The sequence below is a fragment of the Globicephala melas genome, chromosome 20, assembly GCF_963455315.2.
Source record: "Globicephala melas chromosome 20, mGloMel1.2, whole genome shotgun sequence".
Classification (NCBI taxonomy): Eukaryota; Metazoa; Chordata; class Mammalia; order Artiodactyla; family Delphinidae; genus Globicephala; species Globicephala melas.
In genome coordinates, this window is record NC_083333.1 from 29,005,283 (window position 1) to 29,031,236 (window position 25,954).

General features: G+C 42.8%; 2 protein-coding genes across 9 annotated transcripts in view; one reads left to right on the forward strand and one right to left on the reverse strand.

The window, feature by feature from the left end:
• SRSF2 (serine and arginine rich splicing factor 2) overlaps nt 1–351 on the reverse strand; it is a 3,262-nt gene extending 2,911 nt beyond the window's left edge. For 2 of the 6 annotated variants that reach the window (XR_004035411.3, XM_030837799.3), the window contains exon 1: nt 1–351. This exon is cut by the window's left edge and continues 309 nt beyond it. Coding sequence is in view for 2 of the 6 variants with exons in the window: in XM_030837799.3 (XP_030693659.1) it covers nt 1–53 (53 nt within the window). In the remaining 4 variants the exon portion in view is untranslated. The other 4 variants (XR_004035410.3, XR_004035409.3, XR_009560426.2 and 1 more) reach the window with 2 other exon arrangements.
• Nucleotides 352–637: 286 nt separating this feature from the next.
• On the forward strand, nt 638–24,984 carry MFSD11 (major facilitator superfamily domain containing 11). Of its 3 annotated transcripts, XM_030837792.3 has the most exons (14): nt 638–919; nt 1,204–1,374; nt 1,882–1,937; nt 3,434–3,541; nt 4,444–4,523; nt 4,646–4,742; nt 5,793–5,851; nt 6,399–6,543; nt 10,233–10,273; nt 15,604–15,669; nt 17,163–17,288; nt 22,052–22,226; nt 22,946–23,081; nt 23,954–24,984. In XM_030837792.3, exons 2-14 carry the CDS (start codon nt 1,279–1,281, stop codon nt 24,116–24,118), a joined length of 1,350 nt encoding a protein of 449 aa, XP_030693652.1. In that variant the 5' UTR covers nt 638–919; nt 1,204–1,278; the 3' UTR covers nt 24,119–24,984. The 3 variants fall into 3 exon arrangements, with proteins under 3 accessions (XP_030693652.1, XP_030693651.1, XP_060146869.1); XM_030837791.2 differs by lacking the exon at nt 638–919 and having other exon boundaries at nt 930–1,374; XM_060290886.1 differs by lacking the exons at nt 638–919; nt 1,882–1,937 and having other exon boundaries at nt 930–1,374.
• The last annotated feature ends 970 nt before the right edge of the window (nt 24,985–25,954 follow it).

The following is a 25,954-nucleotide window of genomic DNA, read 5'->3' on the forward strand; positions in this document are numbered from 1 at the left end:
ACCTTGAGGGAGGTCATGCCCTCCACATCGGGAGGCGGGCGGCCGTAACTCATGGCTCTGAAGAGTCGGGCCGGGGCCCGTGACTGCGCGCCGACGGACTAACGCCCCGGCGGGCTCGCGCGCTCGGCTGCGGCGGCGGTCTCGTCAGCCTAGCTCGGCTCGACGCCGCGCCTCTCCCCTGGCGGTTGGTTTCCGCGTGGAAACGTTTGGAAAGGCCTGACTAGGACAACTGATAAAGCGCTACGCACCTGGCTCCACCAGAGAAGCAACTGGGCCGGCGGCCGGCTCCAGTGCCCGTTTATATCCCTCCTCACAAAATGGCGCCCGCGCCACCCGGAAATGATACCTCTGATTGGCTCGTCTCGCCCCGCCCCGTAACGTCCCTGCCACGCGCCCCGCCCTTGTCCGGCGCGCCTGCGCAGAGCCCCGCGGGCGGGTCGAAAAGCGCGCAGTCACTGCCGATGGGAGGGGGAGCGGGATTTGCCGGCAGTTGGAAAGCCCGCGAAACGCTCCTTCCGGCTGCGAAGCGCGCTGTGACGGCAGGAAAGGGAGGTGCTCCCCTACTGGGCTCCGCCTTCTTTTCATGCCAATTTCTAAGCTCCACGCAGGTTTTCTGCTCGGACGTCCGCCCCGCCTCTGTCGGGGGGCGTACTCCTTCACCTTGCCCGTCTGTGTTTGCGGCCTCTTCAGACCGCGTCTCCAGGCCCCCTTCCGCAGTTCCTGTCTCCTTCGCTGCGTTCCGCTTTTTAGCAACCCCACCCTTGCCAGAGCCCACGAGGTCGGCCCCGCTCCCCCGGAGCGGGTGAGGGAGCCCTAGCGGCGCGCTTGCACGTCCCGGGTCGCCCAGGACTACATTCCCCAGCAGGCCCAGCGGCCGGCGCCGCGGCTGCGGTCAGGTGACCGGGTCGCCTGACCTGCGGTGAGTCAGGGCAGGGAGGGCGGGGCCGTGCTGGCCGCTGCCTCTGGCCCTTGGCCCTAATCCCCCTCTCGGGCCCCTTAAGTTGCAGCTACAACGTTCTTGGCGTTTCTCCGGGTGTTGGGCTCTTCCCTACTCGGATCGTGTCCTAGGAATGTCCTAACTGTACCCGTGGGGAGAACTTCACCCTAAGCCCGGGATTCCACTCCAAGACCTGGAAGTTGACACCTTGGCTGCCCCGCTCCTGGATTTGCCGCCTCCTCTCACCATCTCATTTCTTCTCCCAGGATTGCAGTGGGTTCCCCCCGAGGAGAGCTGACTGCCCTCTGCTGCTGCCGACCTTTTGGCAGAGTTAAGCCAAAATGTCCCCGGAATCTAAAAAGCTTTTCAACATCATTATTTTAGGAATTGCCTTTATGTTTATGTTCACCGCCTTTCAAACTTGTGGAAATGTAGCGGTGAGTTGGAATTTGATCTCCTTCCTTTGAAGTGCTTATCATAATGCATTCCAAAAATGATAATCAACGTTATGTCTAATAATGCGCTTAAGTCGCACCTTTTATTTTGTCACCTACGCTTCCTCGTTTTCCATGATTAGGTTTGATTTCATGTGGCAGACGTTTCTTGTTGGGGTCGTTTATTTCTCTTACTTGATTTGGGGTTTGTATGCTGACCCATTTATATTTTTTATTTATATTAAGGACTACATTAGTACTTGGAGAGTTGAGGGACTAAACCTAAGGCCTAGTTTCAGATGGTCTTCACCCTTCCCCGCCCCGCCCCCACACGCCCCTCAATGGTTTGCCTTCTGTTCTGTAGTCCGTTCTCTTCTCTCGTGTTAGAATTTCAGTATTAAGTATTCGGCATCTTGAATTTTTACTCTATTCCAAGTATTTGGAGAGCGACTTTCTGGGGTGAGGGCAATTACAAAAGGTTTTCATTGATTAGTTTTATCTTCCACACAGCAAACTGTCATCAGGAGCTTAAATAGCACAGATTTTCACGGCAGTGGCTATACCAGGTATCGTACTGTATGATTGGTTTTACTTTGTATATCACAGATGTTGCTTAATTTCATCAAAATCACAGACAACGTATTGTAATTAGATTATTACTGATATTTTTTCTTTATCCAGACTACTTAGGAGAACATAATAGGATGAAGGTGATGAGTTTAGGTTTCATATAGAATTAGACACTGGGTTTGAAATACTGGCTTCAAAACTTAATTACTGCAATATCTTAGGAAGTTGCTTCTATGAGCCCAGTTTCCTTGCTCAGATCAATGCCTGTAAAGCGCTTGGCACAGTGGCTGGCATTTAATAAGCACTCAGGTATTGTCATAATTACATCTTCCAGATCCTAAACAGAGGATGTTTTATATGACTTTCGAAATATTTGGTCTTCCTGTTTTTGTGATTTCGTAATTACTAATATATTGTCATCAGGAGTTTTTAGCTTTTTGTTAAGGTGTTTAGGGCCAATTTTACAGGTGGAGAAAATGAAATGAAAAGATCTTCATAAGTCACTAGTACGTTGTGGTTGAAGTTGGGAATGTAATACATACCTGTATGTAAACACTTACAGATTTCTTACTTTCTCTATGGTTAAATACTAGATTGCGGCCAACCCCTTACCCGCTTCCTCCCCAACTGTTCTTATTTGGTTCTGTGTTACCTAACCTAAATCTGACCTTATATATGATAATTGAGAGTAAAAGAATGCTAATGTCCATTTTTTGAAGTGATTAATAATAATACCACAATTTTTTGTAATGTTTTGTCTTCATGTATACTGTAAAGAACAAATGAAAGAACATTTGATATTTTAGAGATTCATAAAAGCCAAAGAATAATTTACTTGGTTTTATAAATAGTGGCTTATAAATGACTCTTGAAATGATTTTAGTCACACTTTGCCACAAGACATATATACTGGGGCCAGGTCTACAGTAGCTGAATAATGTTCAAGTGAGACCGTTAGGTTGAGTTAAATAAATTCTGGTTTAAGCAAGTTTTAACTATGTGATTATTTATAGCAGTGAAATTTCATGCTGTTGCCAGGAGTTGTAGGCTAAATTTGTAGAGCAGATTGGTTGACTAGGGCCTCTGGAGTCAGATTACCAGGGATGGGATTCTGGCTCCACCACTGACCAGCTATGAGGCTGGACTTTTGACACGTTACTTACCCCTCTGTGTTTCAGTTCTCTTTTCTATAAAATGAGGATAATGATACGTTTTTCATAGAGCTGTGTTAGCTGCTATTATAATTTACTGGTACATTAAAAACCATATTGTCTAAGGCAGACTGATTCAAAGAAACATTTGACAAGACTTCAGTGTTTTGTACAAGTGAAAACTTTAATATGACATTCAGTGTAAGGATATAATTATAAATCCTGACTAAAGAATATGAGTGCTTATTGCAAAACAAACTATAGACTAAGTGGGTTTGAAAAAGTGATCTTTTGACAGTCTTTCAAGAGTTGTTTTTTCCTTTTGTGTGTTGTGTGTGCAGCATGGCAATTATTTATGGAGTGTTCTCTGCTTCAAATTTGATTACGCCGTCAGTGGTTGCCATTGTAGGACCTCAGCTCTCTATGTTTGCTAGTGGTTTATTTTACAGGTGAGTAGTCCAATTTTCTTTCATTTAATGAGAACACCTTCAGCTTCTTTCAAGCACACAGTAAACTTTTAACGAGAACTTGCTGACTCGGATTGAATAGATTATAGGAAGTATTTCAGGGATTTGGTTCTCTACTTGATGCTCAGGGACACCATTGTTTTAATGTGATGGAATTTGTGTATATTTGCTTTCATTTTACCACCAATAAAAATAGCATCCAAAAACCTTTCTCTACAAGAGTTGAAAAGAACTCATGAAGTAATCTTATTTTGTATCAAGTTGACTAATGGGAATTAAAACGAAATAACTGAACTTTTCTTCTGGGCTATAGAACTGCACTATGTACTGAGCTGTTGGCAGAGGCCAATTGCAGACCTTTATTCAATGTCTCAGTTCACAAATTTGAAATAGTACGTTAAGAAATGGATAGGTCACATTTGTCCCCTTTTTGCCAGTACCAGAGAAGCCCTTTACAGGGTGAATTTTTTTCTTTTCTTTTTTTTTGGCTGCGTTGGGTCTTCCTTGCTGCACGCAGACTTTCTCTAGTTGTGGCGAGCAGAGGCTACTCTTCATTGTGGTGCACGGGCTTCGCATCACGGTGGCTTCTCTTGTTGCGGAGCACGGGCTCTAGGCGTGCAGGCTTCAGTAATTGCAGTGCATGGGCTCAGTAGTTGTGGCTCGCGGGCTTAGTTGCTCCGCGGCATGTGGGATCTTCCTGGACTAGGGCTTGAACCCGTGTCCCCGGCATTGGCAGGCAGATTCTTAAACACTGTGCCACCAAGGAAGTCCTACAGTCTGAATTTTAAAAGAAGAGATCCCTCAGAATTGATTCCTAGAAGGCATAATTGGCATTCTGTTTCAGGTATTGTTTGACTATAATACGTTGACCTGTTATATTTTAGCATGTACATTGCCGTTTTTATCCAGCCTTTCCCGTGGTCCTTCTACACAGCCTCTGTTTTCATTGGAATTGCAGCTGCTGGTAAGTATTTTGATGTTCATTTTCCCTACTTTCCAGGTCTTATCTAAGAATATTATTTATATGTTTAGTATATAAAGCTAAATGATTTCATTCCCTTGATAAACTTTTGATTTGAATTTTAGTACTTTGGACAGCACAAGGAAACTGCCTGACAATAAATTCAGATGAGCACACTATTGGGAGAAACAGTGGCATTTTCTGGGCACTCCTACAATCCAGGTAATAATTCTTATGGCTCAATCTTTCCTATAATTTTTTTTGTCACACCATTTTTTAGACCCTGGTTGTGTTGAAAACTCAGATCTTCTTGTTTCATGAGTTAAGTTCCTAGGTACATGTGATGGAGATTTAAAATTTTATGGGATTACTTACAAATGCATGGACCTACCTCATTGGAATTTATGACTCGTAAATGGAAAATAATATTAACCATAATGTATTTAGCACCTGCTATACTTTAGGTACTACTGGGCTCTTGAATTTCAATAATCCTCACAACCCCCTGCAATAAGAAGGTATTAGCTCCATTCTACAGATGAGATAACAAAGGCTTAGTTAAAAGTTAACTGATCCAATCATCTGGATTCCAAAGGCCATGTCCTTCCCACCCAGCTATGCCACCTGGTAGCTGTTAACAGTTAAATTTCTAAAGTGAGACTAACTCTATAATGATACAGCATATTATACATTTCCTAAGTAAAAAGCAACAACAGTCATTCTGTCATGGAGTCTGTCCTGACGATTTACCCTCATGAATCCTAAACGCCTAAAATTTTGGCCATGATAAGACTTAACAAATGCAGATGTTGTTTTAAGAGATTGTATATTCTGAAACTGGAGTGTAAGTGAATGATTTCTTCCCTAGGAAAATACTAAATAAAGTATCTCATTAGATGCAGATAACTAAATCATGGATTTTTTTTTCACCAATTCTTTAAAATATAGGATTTTAGAGGAAGGGTAAACTTGTTTCCAAGGAGTCATTTCCAGACCTTCAATAAGTCGCATGTTTCACAGTGAGTCAGGTCTTTGGAGGACAGTCTGAATCAGGCTTCTCTCATGGGGAAGGAGACAGTTCCATCTGGCTCAGTTGAGTTTTTCAGAAAGAGGGTGAAGTTGATGTTTTCAATGACTTAGGGCAGGTAGATAACTTCTTTAATCATGTAGGCCTCTCTTTCTCTTCTTTTACAGGTAATGGAAAAATTATTTCAAAACCCATAAATATGAAAATAACTTCCCAACATCCTCTCCCTCCTTTTCTTCCCCCAGCTTGTTCTTTGGAAATCTCTACATATATTTTGCTTGGCAAGGGAAAACTCACATATCAGGTTTGTCTTATTCACTGTGCCTCATTCAGTAAGTTCAGCGCAAAATAGCTGTTCCACGGAAATGCCCCATATTGCTTTGTTCACATTGTTCTAGTGAACCGTGGTACCCTCAGTCCTCTCACATTTTAGCTTTTAGTCATCTTTTCCCTTGGATTATGTTATTATACTAAGACTACAGTTTATGACTGCACTTCAGGCAGCATCTCAAAGTGTGGGAGAAGGTTATGCTCTGTGTGAGGAGACTAGTCAGTTGTCAGAAGACTTTTTAATTCAGTTGTTTTGTCTGTTCCCTTCTTTGATTAAAAGAATAAGATTAAGTTCTTGTGCTGTTTTTCTTTTGGCTTATTAGTATTTCTCTGACTGAAAGACAAAGGGGGATGTATCCTATTTTTCTCCTTGTCCTAGGTTTTTACTGATGCAGTAAAGTAAGATTTAATGACAAAGTGTGTTGATGGTTATAAACAAACATAGTACTGAACATAATGCTAACTCTGGAATTGTTTGTATGGCCAGTACTATCTACTTTCGTCTTTGTTTTTCTCCCTAGAGAGTGACCGAAGAACAGTGTTTATCGCCCTGACAGTGATTAGCCTTGTGGGGACAGTTCTCTTCTTTCTCATTCGGAAACCAGATTCCGAAAATGTCCTGGGAGAAGATGAATCTTCTGATGACCAGGACCTGGATGTCAACGAGTAAGAAGTTGGAAACATTCCTTTCTATTTTAAACTATATTTCGAGTAGGTCTAGTCTAGGAATTACCAGCCTTTTATAGCCCTAACTGATAATCCAGTGCTGGGCAGAAATGAGGGAAAAGTTTTAAAGCAAATAAGCAGAGAAAGAAGATAAAGGGGAGCTGCCAGGGAGGAGGAAGGGAAAGGAAGGTAGACAGAGGCGGGGAAGGTAGTGAAAAGGTTTGTGGGGGATTTAAGTCTAATCCCAGGTCACCAGCTGTGTGACCGTGGACAGTAGCAATGTTCCCCTGAGTTTCTCTAGGCCTCAGTTTCCTCATTCAATTCAGCAGACATTTCCTGTGTTTTAATGTGTGAGGATATAGGCTCATAAAGTTGTATAGAAAACAGGGCTTCCCTGGTGGCGCAGTGGTTGAGGGTCCACCTGCTAATGCAGGGGACGCGGGTTTGTGCCTCGGTCCAGGAAGATCCCACATGCTGCGGAGCGGCTGGGCCCGTGAGCCATGGCCGCTGAGCCTGCGCGTCCGGAGCCTGTGCTCCACAACGGGAGAGGCCACAACAGTGAGAGGCCCGCGTACTGCAAAAAAAAAAAAAAAAAAAAAAAAAGTTATATAGCAAACAATCCTCAGTTACTATTTCTTGGATCCAGCCCTAAAATTTTCCGATCATGTGGTACAAGTGAGTGGCAGGGCCATCAGCAGTCGTTACAGATGAGCTGTGGTTACACCCATGCTCTGGATTTTTTTTTTTTTTTTTTTTTTTGCGGCACGTGGGCCTCTCAGTGTTGTGGCCTCTCCCGTTGCGGAGCACAGGCTCCGGATGCGCAGGCTCAGCGGCCATGGGTCCCGGGCCCAGCCGCTCTGCGGAATGTGGGATCTTCCCGGACTGGGGCACGATCTCGTGTCCCCTGCATCGGCAGGCGGACTCTCAACCACTGCGCCACCAGGGAAGCCCCACGCTCTGGATTTTGCAGTAACCTGTGCAGGTAGTTTTCCCCGATGTAGTCCCTACTGGGAAACAATTACACAGTCCTGTTTTTCTAAAAATTGTGAATTACCTTGAGCATATTTCTTTTCTTTTATTTCTTTTTTTTTAACAAAACTTTTTGTTGTTGTTTTGTTTTGGCCGAGCTGCACGGCACACAGGATCTTAGTTCCCCGACCAGGGATGGAACCCGCGCCCCGTGCTGTGGAAGCACGGAGGCTTAACCACTGGACTGCCAGGGAAGTCCCAACAAAAGTTTATTTTTAAATGTACAATAGGCTCCCAAACAACACTTCATTCTAGCTGTAGGTGGCAACAGATGTTATGACTGGGAAATCCAGATGGTTAAACAGGAATGGAATTAAGGACCATCATTGCCTCAGGCACAAAGAACAGCTTACTTTTGGCCATATTTCTTAATTCCACCTCTGGCCAGGAGCCCTTCTCTGAGGCCTCCTCTCTCTGTTTCTGCTTAAATGTCTTATCTTCCTCATCCATCTCCTTGTCCTGGTCCTTGGGCTGCTTCAGGGGCTGCTTCTTGCCACGTTTGAGGCAAGACATGGCTCCTTCCTCCCCTTCCCCAGACCCTGCCACCGGAAGCAAGGACCTATTTCAATTATAACTAAAACTGTTTGAAACATCACAGATGATTTCTCTGCAGGTTATCATCTAGATTTGAAGAAAGGGGAATGAGAAATCTTCGCCACTCTTGTTCTGCTTTGTGAATTGATAAAATTATGAAGCTTGCCTTATAAGCATTTTACCTATTGTTAAAAATTTTGCATCGAACTTTCTGTGCTGCCTTTTTAAAGCCCAAAAAGGGCATAAAATTCTCCAGTCATAGGATCATTAAGCATTCAAAATTTGCGCTGTTCAGAGCAAAAAATACATGTTTATGTAAGTATACAAACATTTATGTGTATATGTACCACATATGTGTTTTTTTAAGCACAAACCAATGGATATTGGAGAAGGGGTCTGTGAAGATGAATGCCACAGATTCAACAAAAATTAAACACCCATTCATTCAGCAAATGTTAGGTGTTGGTACTGTGAAGACAAATACAACCTGTCCCTGTTTTCAAGGAACTTTTCTGATAGACAAGGGATCATGTAACTGTCATAAGGTGCTATGCTGAGGGGTACCACTTAGCCTTTTTTAGCATTCTCTGTTTCTGAATTGTCTTCCGAACTTGAAACTTGTGTCTTTATTCTGTAAATAGCACCATGTGCCAGCCATCTTCTAAAGGGGAGGGAAGGAGTAATGAACAAGACAGAGAATTCCCTGTTGTTATGTAACTTAATTGTAGAGGGGCTGGTAGACGATACCCCGTAAGAAAATAGCAGAGTAAGTGCTAGAAGGCAGTGAGAAAGGGGGAGGTGGTGGAGAGCTGGGAGGTGAAAAGGTGTGAAGATCTACTGATGGCCATTGCAGCAGATGCCAGGGGTGGAAAGGGGTGTGGTGGGCACCAGGAATGCCAGAGGCGCCTGGGCCTCTCACAGTGCAAGTAGGAGTGCACTGTGAGAGTAGTGCAGCAGACAGAGAGTTGATTACATAAGGATACAGCAGGAGTTTGGATTTTCTTCTTGGTGTGATTAGAAGCCGCTGAGGAAGTAAGTAGGATCTGATTTTAAAGGATTCCACTTTGTGGAATCCACTTTGAATGATTTGCAGCTGATAGTAGCTGAGTTGATTATATTTTAATAGTCGATAGAGTACAAATCAGTTTCTACTTATTTGGGGCCTTGAGTGTGAAATAGTATAATCCACACCTGATCCTGTCCAAGTACTAGATGAGGGAACTGTCATTAAATGGCATTCACATAGTATTTGCTTCCAGGGAAGGCATGAGTTTTTATGGTGGGGAAAAAAGTTTTCCTGTTGGTTAGAAGATACTACCATTTTTGTGTTAGTAATTTATTTATTTAAGTCAACCAGATCTCCTTTAGGTTTTTTTTTTTGCTGTTCTTGTTATTTCCGGTTTGTTTGTTTGTAAATGATATCCTTTAAAGATCTAAGAGGAGTAGACTTGGCTGGTAGGGTAAGAAATGTAATTTCTTAAAAACTTTCTTACCCTAACCTTGTAAATAATTACACTTAAGTTACTTTATCTCAATTAATTCTCACAGGTAAGTGATAGTGTCCCTGTTTTATAAATGAGGAAATGAAAGTTAGAGAAATGAAGTCATTTGTCTAAAACCACACAACTAATAAGTGGCAAAGCAGGCCTCAGCCTCAAAGCCCACGTTTTTAACCCATAGATGACATCGCACCCAACCCCCTACCGCCAACGATGGCGATGCTTTTCAAGAGTTCTAACACTGAAGAACCACCGAGTAGTTCTTACATAGTTGGAGTGGTGGAAGATTGAGCCCTGACAAATTGTTTTTACAGTTTGGAAACAGCGTGGAGGAGATTTCTGTCCTGCCTGAAGTATCATTTGTGAAAAAGACATGCAGGACTCCGTGCCCTAAATTTAATGGGAGGGAAGCGTGCTCCACGGTGGCACTTTAACCACATCGTTCTCTGAAGCAAGGACCTGGGTCATGAAGGGACACCCTGGAGCAGGGCGCGTTGAGGCCACTGAAAGTGTTTGCCAGACCACGTAGAGGACAGCGCTTTTACAGATTTAAGTGAAAATGTGATAGTATTCTTGTTCTCTTTCTCCATTTTCAGGGGAAAAACTTTTCTCTTTTTATCTTTTCAGGTCTGCCCAGAACAATATGACAAAGGCAGTAGATGCATTTAGTAAGTATTTTCGTGTCTGAAATGCAGGAACTGTTCAGGAACAACTTCAGCATTTGCCTTTCCCCCTTTCCCTGGTAACTTTGGATTGACGATACCCCAGTATTTTCATGCTTCCAGGTATGCCGCTCTGAAATATGCTAGTCTTCTCAGTAAGTATCTCTGTAACGTGGGGGATGTGAGGGATGAAGGGTAATTCCGTGCCCTACCTGAGCACGTGTGTGAGGGGGGCCTGAGGTTAGGAGTTTACCCGAGGAAGTGAGGACACAGACCATTTCTTCGTGCATCGCTTGTCACTCCTCAGAGCCACGCAGGAGCTTGGGTGACCCAATAGCGTGTAAGGCCAATCACGCTCATCTGTTGAGGGTTCTTCCTGACTAAACCTCTCGATGTGCTTTATGTTGTTTTGTTCTCACGACAGTTCTGTGAGTATCATATAACACACACGTATTATTATCTCCATTTTATAGAAGAGAAAACTGAGGCTTAGAGAAATCGTTTACCCAAGGTCAAACAGGGCATTCCTTTCTTGTTATCAGAGGCCTAGAAAGCCACGTTGGGTTCTTTGGTGAACATGGAGTCAGGCAGAGGGAGGCTGATGGCCTTCAGGCTTATGGGATGGTTTGTCCAGCCTCCCTGCTCTATTACTGAACCCCTCTCTGGATGTCTCTTGATATTAACCAGTTTCAGGATGTCCTTCCTAGGCAGTTGTACAAACTTTGCCTCAACTCCTCTGTGAAATGAGACACTAACACAGTTAGGGCCTCATGCCTTTTATCACGGAGCTGGTTGGTTACTTGGTGTAGGGTTCAGTAGTAATAAGAAACTGGGCTGTCAGGTTTGAATGGAGAGAAAGAAGGCAGCGGCCAAAAAGGACAAGACATATGAGGTGCTATAGGGCAAGAACATTTAAATTTAGGTGACGATTCCTGGCAGCTAGGGAGCAGTGTGACGTTATGAGGCGGCAAGGAAGCCGAAGGCAAAGAGAGAAAGGAAAAAGAATGTCCAAGCTGTTCTGTCTGTGAGTCGGTGGTTCATTTATTATTTAATCGTGACTTTCCTTCAGTTGGTGCCGTGGTAGGTATTGTACAGAAAGGGTTCTCGCTTATCTAGAAGGCGCTTCATTCCTCAGTTGAATGTATATGTGTAATGCGATTCTAGAAAATTGCAATAAAATTTTCTTACATCTATTTTTTGGTCCTGATGAAAAGTTCCTAAAGTTCACCTGGAAGAATAAACGTCTGTCAATAGCCAATATAATTTTTAAAAAGAACTTTCCCTAATAAATATCAAAACCTGTTATGAATCCATTTGAAAACATTGGAATACAAAAAGCAGTGGAACTGAAGTCTAGACCCACAATGGAATTCGGAATACAGTAAAGCAGTCTTAGAAAAGCAAGGCCAGACAGCTGACTGCATGGGAAAAAATGGAGTCTTACACTAACATTCCAGGTAGATTAAATGTAAAAATGAGGCCATAATAGTAACCGTAAGAAATTAATTTGGTAGAGGAAAGCCCTTCACGCAGGTCTGTCAAACAGGGAAAAGAATGCTCTTTGGGGGACTTCCCTGGTGGCGCAGTGGTTAAGAATGCGCCTGTGAATGCAGGGGACACGGGTTCGAGCCCTGGTCCGGGAAGATCCCACATGCCACGGGAGCAACTAAGCCCATGTGCCACAACTACTGAGCCTGTGCTCTAGAGCCCGTGAGCCACAACTATTGAAGCTTGCACGCCTAGAGCCCGTGCTCTGCAACAAGAGAAGCCACCGCAATGAGAAGCCTGCGCACCACAACGAAGAGTAGACCTCGCTCGCCGCAACTAGAGAAAGCCCGCGAACAGCAACGAAGACCCAATGCAGCCAAAGAGAAATAAATTAGTAAATAAATAAAATTTAAAAATAATATTAAATTTAAAAAAAAGAATGCTCTTTGGTTACCTAAAATATAAAATTTCGGTCTCTCAAAATCTAATGAGTTAAAATGGCAGGGAAAATATTTACAGTATATGATAGTTATGAACCAATAAGAAAAGCATAAACACTCCAGTAGAAAATATTTATTTTATAAACAAAGGAGAATTATTATAAGCTAAGTATAAGAAATGCAAATTAAGTTTTCTATCAAATTTCAAAAGATAAAAAATAATTCTCAGTATATGGGGCATAGGTACATGCGTAAGACCACAACGCTAAAAATATACACTTGTATTACTTTCTGTGATTTGTCAGTAAGTATCAAAAGCCTTAAAAATGTTTATACCTTTACCCCAGCAATTCCACTAATAGGATTATCCTCAGGAAATAATTAAGAATTTTGGCCAAGATTTAACTACTGTTTATATTAGTGAGAAATGGAAATAATTTAAATATTCAACTACAAGCCATCTATCCAACAGATTACTGTAGCCATTAAGATGATCACTACAAATATTAGAAAATGTTTGTTATGTGAAAATAAATTATAAAATAGTATAAATAGTGGAATTTCTTTTTAATTAAAAAAAAGCATAGAGAAAGTCTGGGAAGAGACCCATTAAGGTGTTAGATTATTTTCCTTAATAGAATAACTTTATTGAGATGTGGTTCATAGTAGTATACAGTTCACCCATTGAAAGTGTATAATTCAGTGGTGTTTAGTATATTCACAGAGTTGTGCAACTGTCACCACAATCAATAACCTATTCAGGGAGTTCCCTGGTGGTCTAGTGGTTAGGATTTGGTGCTTTCACTGCCATGGCCCAGGTTCAGCCCCTGTGCGTGTGGCCAAAATTAAGTTAAAAAAAAAAAAATTATTTTGGCCACGCCATGCTGCTCATAGGATCTTAGTTCCCCGACTCTGGGTTGATTTTTCATTTTCTTGATGGTATCTTTCGAATCACAGAAGTTTTAAATTCTTGATGAAGTCTGATTTAGCTATTTTATCTTTTGTTGTGTGTGCTTTTGGTATCCTAGAAGGCTTTGCCTAACTCCAGGTCACAAAGATTTACTCCTGTATTTTTTTCTAAGACTTTTATAGTTTTAGCTTTTACATTTTGGTCTGTGATCCATTTTGAGTTAATTTTTTGTTTGTTTTGTTTGTTTTTGCGGTACGCGGGCCTCTCACTGTTGTGGCCTCTCCCGTTGCGGAGCACAGGCTGCGGACACGCAGGCTCAGCGGCCATGGCTCACGGGCCCAGCCGCTCTGCGGCATGTGGGATCTTCCCAGACCGGGGCACGAACCCGTGTCCCCTGCATCGGCAGGCGGCCTCTCAACCACTGCGCCACCAGGGAAGCCCCATTTTGAGTTAATTTTTATGGATGTTGGGATGTAGGAGTCCAGCTTCATTCTTTTGCACATGGAGATCAGTTGTCCTAGCACCATTTGCTGGAAAGACTATTCTTTCTCCCATTGAATTGTGTTGGCACCCTTGTTGAAAATCAATTGACTGTGAATGTAAGAGTTTATTTCTAGATATATGTCTGTCCTTATGCCAGTACAATGCTGTGTTGATTATTGTAAATTCTGAAATTGGAAAGCATGAATTTTCAGCTTTGTTCTTTTTCAGGATTGTTTTGGCTATTATTGGTCCCTTGAATTTGCATATGAATTTTAGGATCAGTTTGTTGGTTTCTGCAAATAGATTATATTGGTTTTTTTTTTTTTTGATAAACAATTTTTTAGAGAAGTTTTAGGTTCACAGCAAAATTGAGAAGAAGATACAGAGATTTCCCATATATGCCCTGCCCTCACCCGCACATAACCTTCCCCATTATCATTGTCCCTCACCATAGTGGTACATTTATTACAATCAGTGGACCTACAGTGACACATCATTATCACCTAGAGGCCATAGATTACATACATTAGGGTTCACTCTTGGTGTTGTACATTTTATGGGTTTGGACAAATGTATAATGACGTGAGTTCACCATTATAGGATCATACTAGATTATATTTTAAAATTTCTTTTTGTTACCTAAATTTTCTGATTAGTCAAAAGCAGATATGCTTTGCTAATGTAATGTTTTTAATTAAAAATATTGTTTTGGGCTTCCCTGGTGGCGCAGTGGTTGAGAGTCCGCCTGCCAATGCAGGGGACACGGGTTCATGCCCCGGTCTGGGAAGATCCCACATACCGCAGGGCGGCTGGGCCCGTGAGCCATGGCCGCTGAGCCTGTGCGTCCGGAGCCTGTGCTCCGCAATGGGAGACGCCACAACAGTCAGAGGGCCGCGCACCGCAAAAAAAAAAAAAAAAAAAAAAAAAATTGTTTTAAACTTTGTTGATCATGTATTTTTTTTCTGGAAGTATGTGAAAATGATTGGTGAAAATATTGCATTTAGTTCACTTTATTTTCGTGAAATTGAAGAAGAAAAAAAAACTATCTTCTTTTGTATATGGAGAAATTCAGGACAGAGTGTGATTTATGTGCGTTTCCTAGTCATCCGTTGAATAGGAACTAAAATCTGGATCCTCAGGCCAAGGATGAGCTGTAGGGGCCACACCACCGCCCCCAGGGCTGAACTGAGGCCTGAGCGCTCCTGCTGCAGAGCTGGCCGCACCAAATAATGTCTCTGTGAGACTGGAGAGCTTTCATTTATTTCCAGGCTGGTTCTGATTTGGGGTGGATTTTGGTTTTGTTTTCCCCCGCCACCTTTTAAAAAAATCTGGATCTGCTATTAGTAGGATCCTAGATAAGTGGCCTTAAATTATGAAATGTGAGCAGGTTCAAAAAAGTTAAAATGTGCAGTTTTTAGAAATGCATTTTCCATTGCAGATTTCAACTAAGTTGAACAACATAGAAATAAACATTAAGGGGATCAGAAACAAATAGGCAGAACTGAAGTTTCAGTCCTCAGATCCAGAGAGAGAATCTCAGGAAGCGGCATCCCAGCTTCTGGTGGTCAAAGAGCTCCGCTGCTGATTCTGACCTAGAGTCCAGTGTTAAAGCTGCCCTGTGACAGTTCCTTAGGGAAGTCAGCACTTTGCCAACTGCTGACTCTCTTAATAGCCTAGCCTTTAATCAAGTCTGTTGGAATATTCTGTTGTTTTGTTTGGTTCTATTTCTTTTCTCTGTTTCATGTTTTGTTTGTTTTCATGAGAGCTGGAGACTGTGTTAGAGAAAGCACAACTCTAGACTGTATTTACACAGTTGAAATCAACATTTTTTTTATAGGGCAGATTTAGTTCATACCTTAACCATTTGAATCTGAATCATTAACCTCTGTCCCAATGTATTTGTTTATTGGCATTATTGACAAGAGGTGTTTTGGTTGAATGAATGTTTTATAAGTTTTGTTTGATTGATTAAAATGTAGTTAAGTACTCCTAAATTTTTTTTTCCTTTTTTATAGAAAAGTCTCTTAAGTTATGTGTCACCAAGGAGATGCTCCTTCTTAGCATTACAACTGCTTATACAGGTAATGGGATTAATTATGGTTTTGGTTTTCTGTGGCTGCATAATTACAGTAAGGGTTGAAAACAGCAACTGTGTTACTTTCTCACAATTCTGTGCATTGACTGGTCTCAGCTAAATGGTTTTTCTGATGGTCTCGGGGTCTCTTGTGGCTGCTGTTACAGGGTGGCTGAGGCTAAAACTTCCAAGGAAGTTTCATTTGCATGTCTGAACGGGCCTGATGCTAGCTGGGTCTCAGATTTCTCCTTGTGTCTCAGCCAGCTATGTGACCCCCCTCCCACACAGGTGAAAGCAAATCATAGGGCCAGCCCAAATTCAGTGTGGGATGATTCTACACAAGAGTTTGAAAACTGGGAGGCCTGGTTCATCCCAACCAGTGATTTTAGGGCAAAATAGAACACTACAGAAAATAATCATGAGTAAATCTGTGTAACTTGGCGTGAATTAAGATAATTTTTAATGAAATGGAATGAGTTCTGTGGCTTACAGTGATAATGTGATGTGATAATAGGTGGAATACTCTTAGGTCTTAAGGAAATCAGTTTCCTTGTAAAAATTGCTCTAATGTGTCAATTATTACTTTTGCTGTTACAGTTGACCCTTGAACAGTGAAGGGATGGATTAGGGGTGCTGACCTCCCCCGCAGTTAAAATCTTCATATAACTTTAGTCCGCCCTTTGTGTCCGTGCTTCCTTATCTGCTGATTGAACTAGCTGTGGATCCTGTAGTCTATATGGACCCACACAGTTCAAACCCGTGTTGTCCAAGGTTCAACTGTATGTGCCTCATCGGTATAAACGTCTTATTTTTAGGTCAAACAGAATAAATATTAAACATCCTCAGAATTCAGTTAAGGTTTTGTAGCGTTAAGGAATCAGGTTTTCTACTCATTTGCTCTAATTTTCTACCCGAATTTTTGGAATTTCTTTTCCTAGGACAGTGTGTTTAATTAAAACTTTTGACTTTAAGCAAAAGTGGATAGTAGTTATTGGTCTTACAGATGTATATCCCTGTTCCCTTGGGAAGCTATTAATAAGGATAATGAGCACTTTAGTTTCACTGTTACAAGTTTATGTTAATTATGTTCTCTGTTCATCCCCTGTCTGCGCACAGAGTGACCATTTTTAACATAAGGGTGTCTTCGCTTATTTGAGTTGTATGCTTTTATCTGAAATGTGTGACAACTGCCGTCTTGTGGCTAGTTCCATGTCATCAGTTAGGTCACGTAAAATTATGCTGTGCTTGGGGAGTAGCATTTCAGCCTGTGTGCATTTTGTTTTATGCGTGTATAGCTCAAATACTACTAGTCACGAAGAAAAACCAGGAAAGGGAGACTGTGCATTTTTTTCAATACTAAATCCAGCGCTTCCCAATCCATGGTTGGTTGAATCTGAGGCTGCAGAGTCTTGGATATGGAGGGCTGACTATGGGACTTGAGTATCTATGGAGTTTTATACCTAGGGACAACTGTAATTTAAATCTCATTTTTTTCTGAAGGTCTGGAATTGACTTTCTTCTCTGGTGTATATGGAACCTGTATCGGCGCTATAAATAAATTTGGAACAGAAGAGAAAAGCCTCATTGGACTTTCTGGCATTTTCATTGGCATTGGAGAAATTTTAGGTTGGTTTAAGAAAAAAAGTTTTTGCACTAAATCAGTTTGTTACAGAAATTTTAAATGTACTTCACCTCTCTATCCTTGAATTTGTTTCCTTGCTTTTATACAAGTGGGTATGTCTTTGTTTTTTTTTGTTGTTATCACTGTTCTAAAACTAAATTACAAAACATTTGCCAAATAATTCAAGACAAAACCATAAGTAAGAAAACATGGTCTCTCCCAGCTTTTCCTCTTAAAATACTTAGCGAAGGTGTATTAGAATTCCTGAATTTTTTTAAATTTATTTTTTATTTTTTAGTGTGTTAGTTTCTGCTTTATAGCAGAGTGAATCAGCTATACATATATCCCCATATCTCCTCCCTCTTGTGTCTCTCTCCCACCCTCCCTATCCCACCCCTCTAGGTGGTCACAAAGCACTGAGCTGATCTCCCTGTGCTATGCGGCTGCTTCCCACTAGCTATCTGTTTTACATTTGGTAGTGTATATATGTCCATGCCACTCTCTCACTTTGTCCCAGCTTACCCTTCCCACTCCCCATGTCCTCAAGTTCATTCTCTACATCTGCATCTTTAGAATTCCTGAATTTCTTATTCTCTGAATCTCTGACACCAGTTGGATGTGCGACAATACAGTTCAATTCTGACACTCCTAGAGTTAGCATCGGACTCCACAGGTTCAAGGGTGTAGTCCTGCAAGACCAGCCTCACTTGAGACATCAGTCATTAAGTCCTGGGTCCCAGGCTATCTTCCCTTCTGTCCAGCTTGGCTACACATTCAAGGGTTCCCACCACACCCCTGGAAAACGCTATACTTACTGTTAAAGTTTATTATAAAGGATGCAAACGAACAGCCGGATGAAGAGGTACATAGGGCAAAGTCCAGAAGGGCCCCTAGTGTAGGAAGCTCTGTCCCGATGGAGGCTGGGTGTGGTACCCTCCCGTCATGTGGATGCAGTCATCACCAGGAAGCTTTCCCAAACCTGTTTTGTAGGGGTTTAGGGAGATCTCATTATGTCACATGGTTGATTAAATCATCCACCATTGGTGATTAGACTCAGCTTCTACCCCCTCTCCCCTCCCCTGAGATTGGGGGGTGGGGCTGAAAGTTCCAACCCTCTAATCAAGGCTGGGTCCTTCTGACAACCAGCCCCCATCCTGACTATCTAGGGCCACCTCCATACCCCCTCAAGGATCACCTCATCATCATAAACTCTGGTGTCATTGGAAGGGATTAGTTAAGATAACTAGAGACATTCCTTTCACTGAGAAATTCCTAGGGTTTTAAGAGCTCCATGCTGGAAAGTGGAGAGGAGGAGAGGACAAGGCAAAGACCAAATCTCTTTTTATTATACCGCCAGGTATTCCTTATTCAGCAATGATCCGTTCAGCACTTGCAGTATATTGGGTGTTGGGTCACATATGAGGAACTTACCAATCCAGCACGTATTTGTTGGGAATCCATTGTATGAACAAAACATGGAGCTTATATTCTTGGGGAAGAACACAGACAATAAAGAACATTGGAAACTTAGAATGTCAGACAGTGATAAGCACTATGGAGAAAGCAGACTTGGGTGTATTTTTGTTCCCTAATTCAGCAGTCCCCAACCTTTTTGGCACCAAGAACAGTTTCATGGAAGACAGTTTTTCCATGGATGGGGGCGGGGGGCATGGTTTCGGGATAACTCAAGCACATTACATTTACTGTGCACTTTATTTCCATTATTATTACATTGTAATATATAATGAAATAATTATACAACTCACCATAATGCAGAATCAATGGGAGCCCTGAGCTTGTTTTCCTGCAACTCGATGGTCCCGTTGGGGGTGATGGGAGACAGTGGCACCTGACATGTGTTGCTTATGTCCAGTCTACTCCATAAGATGCAGCTTAATTGTCATGTGGCACTCACTGATAGGGTTTTTTTTTTTTTTAGCAATTGATATTGTCATATTTTTGGAGTTTAGCAATCCTAATAGGTGTGCTGTGGTATGATTTTAATTTGTAATTCCCTAATAGTATATGATATTTTTGTATGATTTTTACTATCTGTATATCTTTTTTGGCCAGGTGTCTTGTTCAAATCCTAACTCATTATTTATTTATTTATTTATTTTTGGCTGTGTTGGGTCTTCGTTTCTGTGCATGGGCTTTCTCTAGTTGCGGCGAGTGGGGGCCACTCTTCATCGCGGTGCGCGGGCCTCTCACTGTCGCGGCCTCTGTTGTTGCGGAGCACAAGCTCCAGACGTGCAGGCTCAGTAGTTGTGGCTCACGGGCCTACTTGCTCCGCGGCATGTGGGATCTTCCCAGACCAGGGCTCGAACCTGTGTCCCCTGCATTGGTAGGTGGATTCTTAACCACTGTGCCACCAGGGAAGCCCCACTGATAGGGTTTTGTTATGAGTCTTCAAGCAACTGGTTTATTATGGTCTCTGTGCAGACAGACCTCTCTGCTAATGATAACCTGTATTTGCAGCCACTCCCCAGCGCTAGCATCACCGCCTCAGCTCCCCCTCAGATCATCAGGCATTAGATTCTCAAAAGGAGCATGCAACCCAGATCCCTCGAATGCACAGTTCACAGTAGGGCTCATGCTCCTATGAGAATCTAATGCTGCTGCTGACCTGACAAGAGGCGGAGCTCAGGCAGTAATGCGAGCTATGGGGAGCGGCTGTAAATATGGAAGAAGCGGCTGGCCTGCTGCTCCCCTCCTGCTGTGGGGCCCGGTTCCTAGCAGGGCACCGGTACCCCTCCCCTAATTTATTGCCAACACCTGGCACGTGTGTGTGTGTGTGTGTGTGTGTGTGTGTGTGTGTGTGTGTGTGTAAACATGTTAATACAGTTACAGAACTTGTTTTAATGTCTTTGCTCATTCTAACATCTGCAACAGCTCTGGGGTAGTGTTGTTTTATCCTTTACAACTTTATCGAGACATAATTCACATGACGTGTAGTTCACCTGTTTAAAGTATACAGATGAGTGTTTTTTAGTATATTCACAGGGTTGTACCGCCATCACTGTAATCTAATTATAGAACATTGTCATCACCCTTCTCCAGGAAACTGCTAAACTACTTTCTCTATAGATTTGTTTATTCTGGACATCTTGTGTAAATGGAATCATACAATATATATAATCTCTTGTGTCTGGCTTCTTTCACTTAGCACAATGTTTTCAAGATTTTCCCATGGTGTAGCATGTATCAGTACTTCATTTCTTTTTCTTTATTTATTTTTTACTTCATTCCTTTTTATTATCAAATAATATTTAGTTGTATGGATCTACTACATTTTATTTATCCATTTATCATGTCACAGACATCTGGGTTGTTTTTGCTTTTTTTTTTTTTTTTTTTTTGCGGTACGCAGGCCTCTCACTGTTGTGGCCTCTCCCGTTGCGGAGCACAGGCTCCGGACGCGCAGGCTCAGCAGCCATGGCTCACAGGCCCAGTCGCTCCGCGGCATGTGGGATCTTCCCGGACCGGGGCACGAACCCGCGTCCCCTGCATCGGCAGGCAGACTCTCAACCACTGCGCCACCAGGGAAGCCCTGTTTTCGCTTTTTGGCCATTATGAATAACGCTGCTGTGAACATTGGTGTATACTTTTTGTGTGAGCTTACGTTTTCATTTCTCTTGCATGTAAACCCAGCACTAGAATTGCTGGGCCATGTGCTAACTCTGTGTTTGACTGATTTGTCTGCTTACGATGGGTCCTGTCTTCCTGTCTCTTTGCATGCCTGGTAGTGTTGTGGATACGAGCCATTGTGAACCGTACCTTGTTGGGTGCAGGATGTTCTTTATATTCCTGTTAACGTTCTTGAGCTTTGTTCTTGGATGTGGTTCATTTACTTGGAAACAGTGTGATTTTTTTTAGGTCTTGCTTTTAAAATTTGTTGGACGGGATCAGAGCACTGCTCAGACTAGGGCTAATTATCCCTCACCCCTGATGGAAGACGCTTCTGTGTACACCCAGTGCCCGTGAATAATAAGATTTCCAGTCTGGCTGGTGGGGCCAGGCACTCTTCCCTGCCCAGGGCAGGGCACTAACACCTCTAATCCTCTTGGAAGTTTCTTTCCAGGCCTCTGCTCATTTACTCACATCCTGTGCTGATCAGCTGTCCTTTCTTATACTCTGTCTTGGGGACTCAGGCACCTTATCTCCCCAGACTCTCAGGTCTGTCTCCTCAACTCAGAGAGGCTGCGGGCCTCCACCTGCCTTCCCTCCTCTCCTCCCTCTCCCTCCCTGCAGCCCACAGCCTCTCAGTCAGCTGGGGCAGGTGTGGGCCTCACCTCATTTGTTTCCTGACTCTCAAAGATCACTGCCCTTTGTCGCGTCTTCAAAACCATTGTGTCATATTTCTGGTACTTTTTTTGACATGTGGGGGAGTGGGTCACCTGTGTGCATTTTGTGATCTGTTTTGTCTTGTTTATTTTTAGTCCATTTGCGCAGCCGTGGCATTTTTCTACAGTAACTACCTTCTTCTTCATTGGCAACTCCTGGTCATGGTGATGTTTGGGTTTTTTGGAACTGTTTCCTTCTTCACTGTGGAGTGGGAAGCTGCTGCCATTGTAGCCCGGGGCTCTGTTAATAACTCTGTTTCAACAGTTATTTCTTACTTTCTATATTTGTGCCTTCTTTCTTTCTCTCTTTTTTGATTAAATTAGCTATTGTTTTGTCCGTTTAATTTATTTTTTCAAAGAATTAAGATTTTGATATAGTAACTTGGCCTTGGGTTTTTCTGTTCTCTACTTCATTCATTTTATAGGTGGAAGCCTCTTTGGCCTGCTGAGCAAGAATAATCGTTTTGGTAGGAATCCAGTTGTGCTGTTGGGCATCCTGGTGCATTTTATAGCTTTTTATTTAATATTTCTCAACATGCCGGGGGATGCCCCTATTGCTCCTGTTGAAGGAACTGATAGCAGTGCTTACATCAAACCCAGGTACAGTGACTCTCCTTTTTCTAGTAATTTAAGGAAGAGTGGGAGGTAGAGGATGGCTAGGAATTTAGAATGGAGCAGTTAATCCTTTTCTGCAAGTCTGTTATCTTTAAAAGGTCATCTGTCAAGTGTTAATGAAGCCAGAATGAGTTTAGATAGGAATCCATAGAGAATCCCAAGGTATTTTTCTAATTGCTGGTTTTAACCTTTCTCCCCACTAAATCTTTTTCTTGACCTGTGAAGGAGCACATAAGTATCTGATTTGAACTTTATATCTCTGCCTTTCAACCAGTGAAATGTCTAGAAATTTGGGCCCCGAGGAAGAGCAATGAGGAGCGAGGGGTGATCTGCCAGCTGAGCCGGCCACCCTGTTCTCTCACAGTGTCCACAGGAGCTTTGAGGGTGTCATTTTTTTGCACTCAACTCTCAGAGTCATTGTAGATGTGAGTGTTTATGTCTAGATCCACAGTCCAAGAGCAGCTCTGCCCCAAACACAGTGTTTGCTTCCCCAATAGTTAGTAGACCAGAGTTTGCTAGACTGCGAAGGTGAGTGCGTTTGAGCATAAATTCTGACTTTGTAAATTCCAGTATTTATTCATACTTGTTTCATAGTGTTTAAAACTTGAAAGTAAAATGCTTTTGTGGGTGAGTTGTTTCTACATTTTAATCAACTCTAACAAATATTGTTAATGCTCACTCTAAATTAATTTTGTTTTATTCAGCAAAGAAGTTGCCATCTTCTGCAGCTTCCTGTTGGGGCTTGGAGACAGCTGCTTCAACACCCAGCTGCTTAGTATTCTAGGTTTTCTCTATTCTGAAGACAGTGCACCGGCTTTTGCAGTCTTTAAATTTGTGCAGGTAACCTCTTCTTCAGATTGTGTTTAAAGCAGGGTCTATTTTTTTTTTAGCAAACTTTGTTTTCTTAATATTTCTTAAATGAAAGTCAAGGACAACCTTTAAAAGGATTTATGGGACTTCCCTGGAGGTCCAGTGGTTAAGACTCTGCACTTCCACTGCAGGGGGCGCAGGTTTGATCCCTGGTCAAGGAACTAAGGTCCCACATGCTGCATGGCGCGGCCAAAAATAAAAAATAAAAAATAAATAATAGGGCTTCCCTGGTGGCGCAGTGGTTGAGAGTCCGCCTGCCGATGCAGGGGACGTGGGTTTGTGCCCCGGTCCGGGAGGATCCCACATGCCGCGGAGCGGCTGGGCCCGTGGGCCATAGCTGCTGAGCCTGCGCGTCCGGAGCCTGTGCTCCGCAGCGGGAGAGGCCACAATAGTGAGAGGCCCGCGTACCGCAAAAAAAAAAAAAGCATTTGTGATTAGAGTTAGGAAGTAATGAGTAGTGTGATCTTTTTTGCCGCATCACTTGTATAAGAGATTTTATGTTCTGGTCTCTCTGTGGCTCAGACTTCCTTAGATACCAGAACTCATAGTACACACATGTAACAGGAGTGTTTCACACTGTTCATGCACATTATTTTATAACTCCTGTTTTTTACAAAATACCATTTTAAACAGTAGCTTACTTGATTGTTCCCAGCTCTCAGCAGGAGTTTGTGGTGCATGTTTGTGAGCTAGTGACCAAGGAAGTGCCGTGTAGATGCAGAAAGAGCAGGGAGCCGTGCAAGGCACAGGAAGCCTTGGGTCAGAGAGCGGTGGGGCTCTTTGTGGAGCGGCTGGGTCACCTGTGTGCATTTTGTGATCTGTTTTGTCTTGTTTATTTTTAGTCCATTTGCGCAGCCGTGGCATTTTTCTACAGTAACTACCTTCTCCTTCATTGGCAACTCCTGGTCATGGTGATGTTTGGGTTTTTCGGAACTGTTTCCTTCTTCACTGTGGAGTGGGAAGCTGCTGCCATTGTAGCCCGGGGCTCTGACTACCGAAGTATTTGATGAAGGGTGCGCACGAGAGGAGGCTGCCTCTTCAGACAGCTCGGCTGGGCGGTAGGGCTCGGTGGAGGAGGCCCGCTCTCATCTTCACAGTACATTGGAGGATGTTTAGGATGGAAAATCAGAGATTTAAGACTGCTAAATCTGCCAGAGTTGGTATTCAAGTTTACAGATGTTAGTTGTTTAAAACTAGTGGAATAAGGGAGACTTGTACTGTCGATTATGATTGTTCAAAGATGTTGTTTTTTCAGTTCATCTGTCTCGCGTTCCTTTTGATCATGTTATAAACGTGTAGGTGTTTTCTTCTCCCCCTGTTCTCTTTGAACGATCGTGCTTTGATTGAAACTACTAGGCCATATGTCATATAAAGACTCCTGCTGGGTATGGCGTATGTGTTACTATGTAATAAAAGGGAGCATATGCCATCCCACACGTGTCTGGGAATGACATTTAAATAAATCATGTGATGCTGAAATGGAATCTTTGAAAAGATTTGCACATTCTTTCTCTTTAAATGTTTTTGTTTGATAAAGTTTTCTTACCTTGTAGTTCATAGCAAGGGGGGGCGCTAATCAAGTATTATGAAATGGGGTAAAAATTGTCTTAAGTTTTAAAAACAGGAATCTAACATTTGTAGATGAACAAAGACACATTTACTGGGGGAGGATTTTGCTAGTAATTTTCCTGGAGGATGCAACGCATTAAAAAAAAAAAACCCCAAAACATGTAGTGAGGTCTAAGCTATGGTGGCAGGCTGCCGTCACTTATATATCTTTTTACAGCAGACACCATTCCATAAGTGTGTCTGGGAATGGAATGTAACTATCTGGGGAGATGTTTAAATGGAAATGTTAACTTTTTTTTTTTTTTTGCTGTATACGGGCCTCTCACTGCCATGGCCTCTCCTGTTGCGGAGCACAGGCCCCGGATGCACAGGCTCAGCGGCCATGGCTCACGGGCCCAGCTGCTCTGCGGCATGTGGGATCTTCCCGGACCGGGGCACGAACCCGTGTCCCCTGCATCGGCAGGTGGACTCTCAACCACTGCGCCACCGGGGAAGCCCGGAAATGTTAACTTTAATCCATAAGAGCTTAAAACAATTATTTTAATTGAGGTATAGTTCAGACACCATAAAATTCACCATTGTAAAGTATACAATTTAGTGTTTTTTTTAGTACAGTCACAAGGTTGTACAACTGTCACCATTATCTTTTTTTTTTTGGTGGTACGCGGGCCTCTCACTGTTGTGGCCTCTCCCGTTGCGGAGCACAGGCTCCAGACGCGCAGGCTCAGCGGCCATGGCTCACGGGCCTAGCCGCTCTGCGGCATGTGGGATCTTCCCGGACCGGGGCACGAACCCGTGTCCCCTGCATCGGCAGGCGGACTCCCAACCACTGCGCCACCAGGGAAGCCCCTGTCACCATTATCTTTTCCGAACATTTTCATCATCCCAAAAAGAAGCCCCGTGCCTGTTAGTAGTCATTCCCCGTTCTCTGGCCTGGCACTGGCAGTTACTCATCTGCTTTCTATCTCTGTGGATTTGCCTATCGTGGACATTTCATATAAATGGGAAAGCTCACTTTTGAAAGTCATGCTTAACTGTACAAATGAAGACTTTTATGGCAAAGTAAATTTAACCAAGAAGACAGACAATATTTTGTTTTCCATTGTTTTTAAAAGCCAGCTTAGAAATTTTATGGAGTGTGATGTTCAGACTTGATGACAATTGCAGGGGGTCGGAAAGCTCTGTAGTTAGCCGGGACCCTTAGAGAAGTTTCATTTGTATGCAACACTAAACTCTTTTGTCCCAAGTTGTAAAGTTTTGGTTTTCTTTCTTGA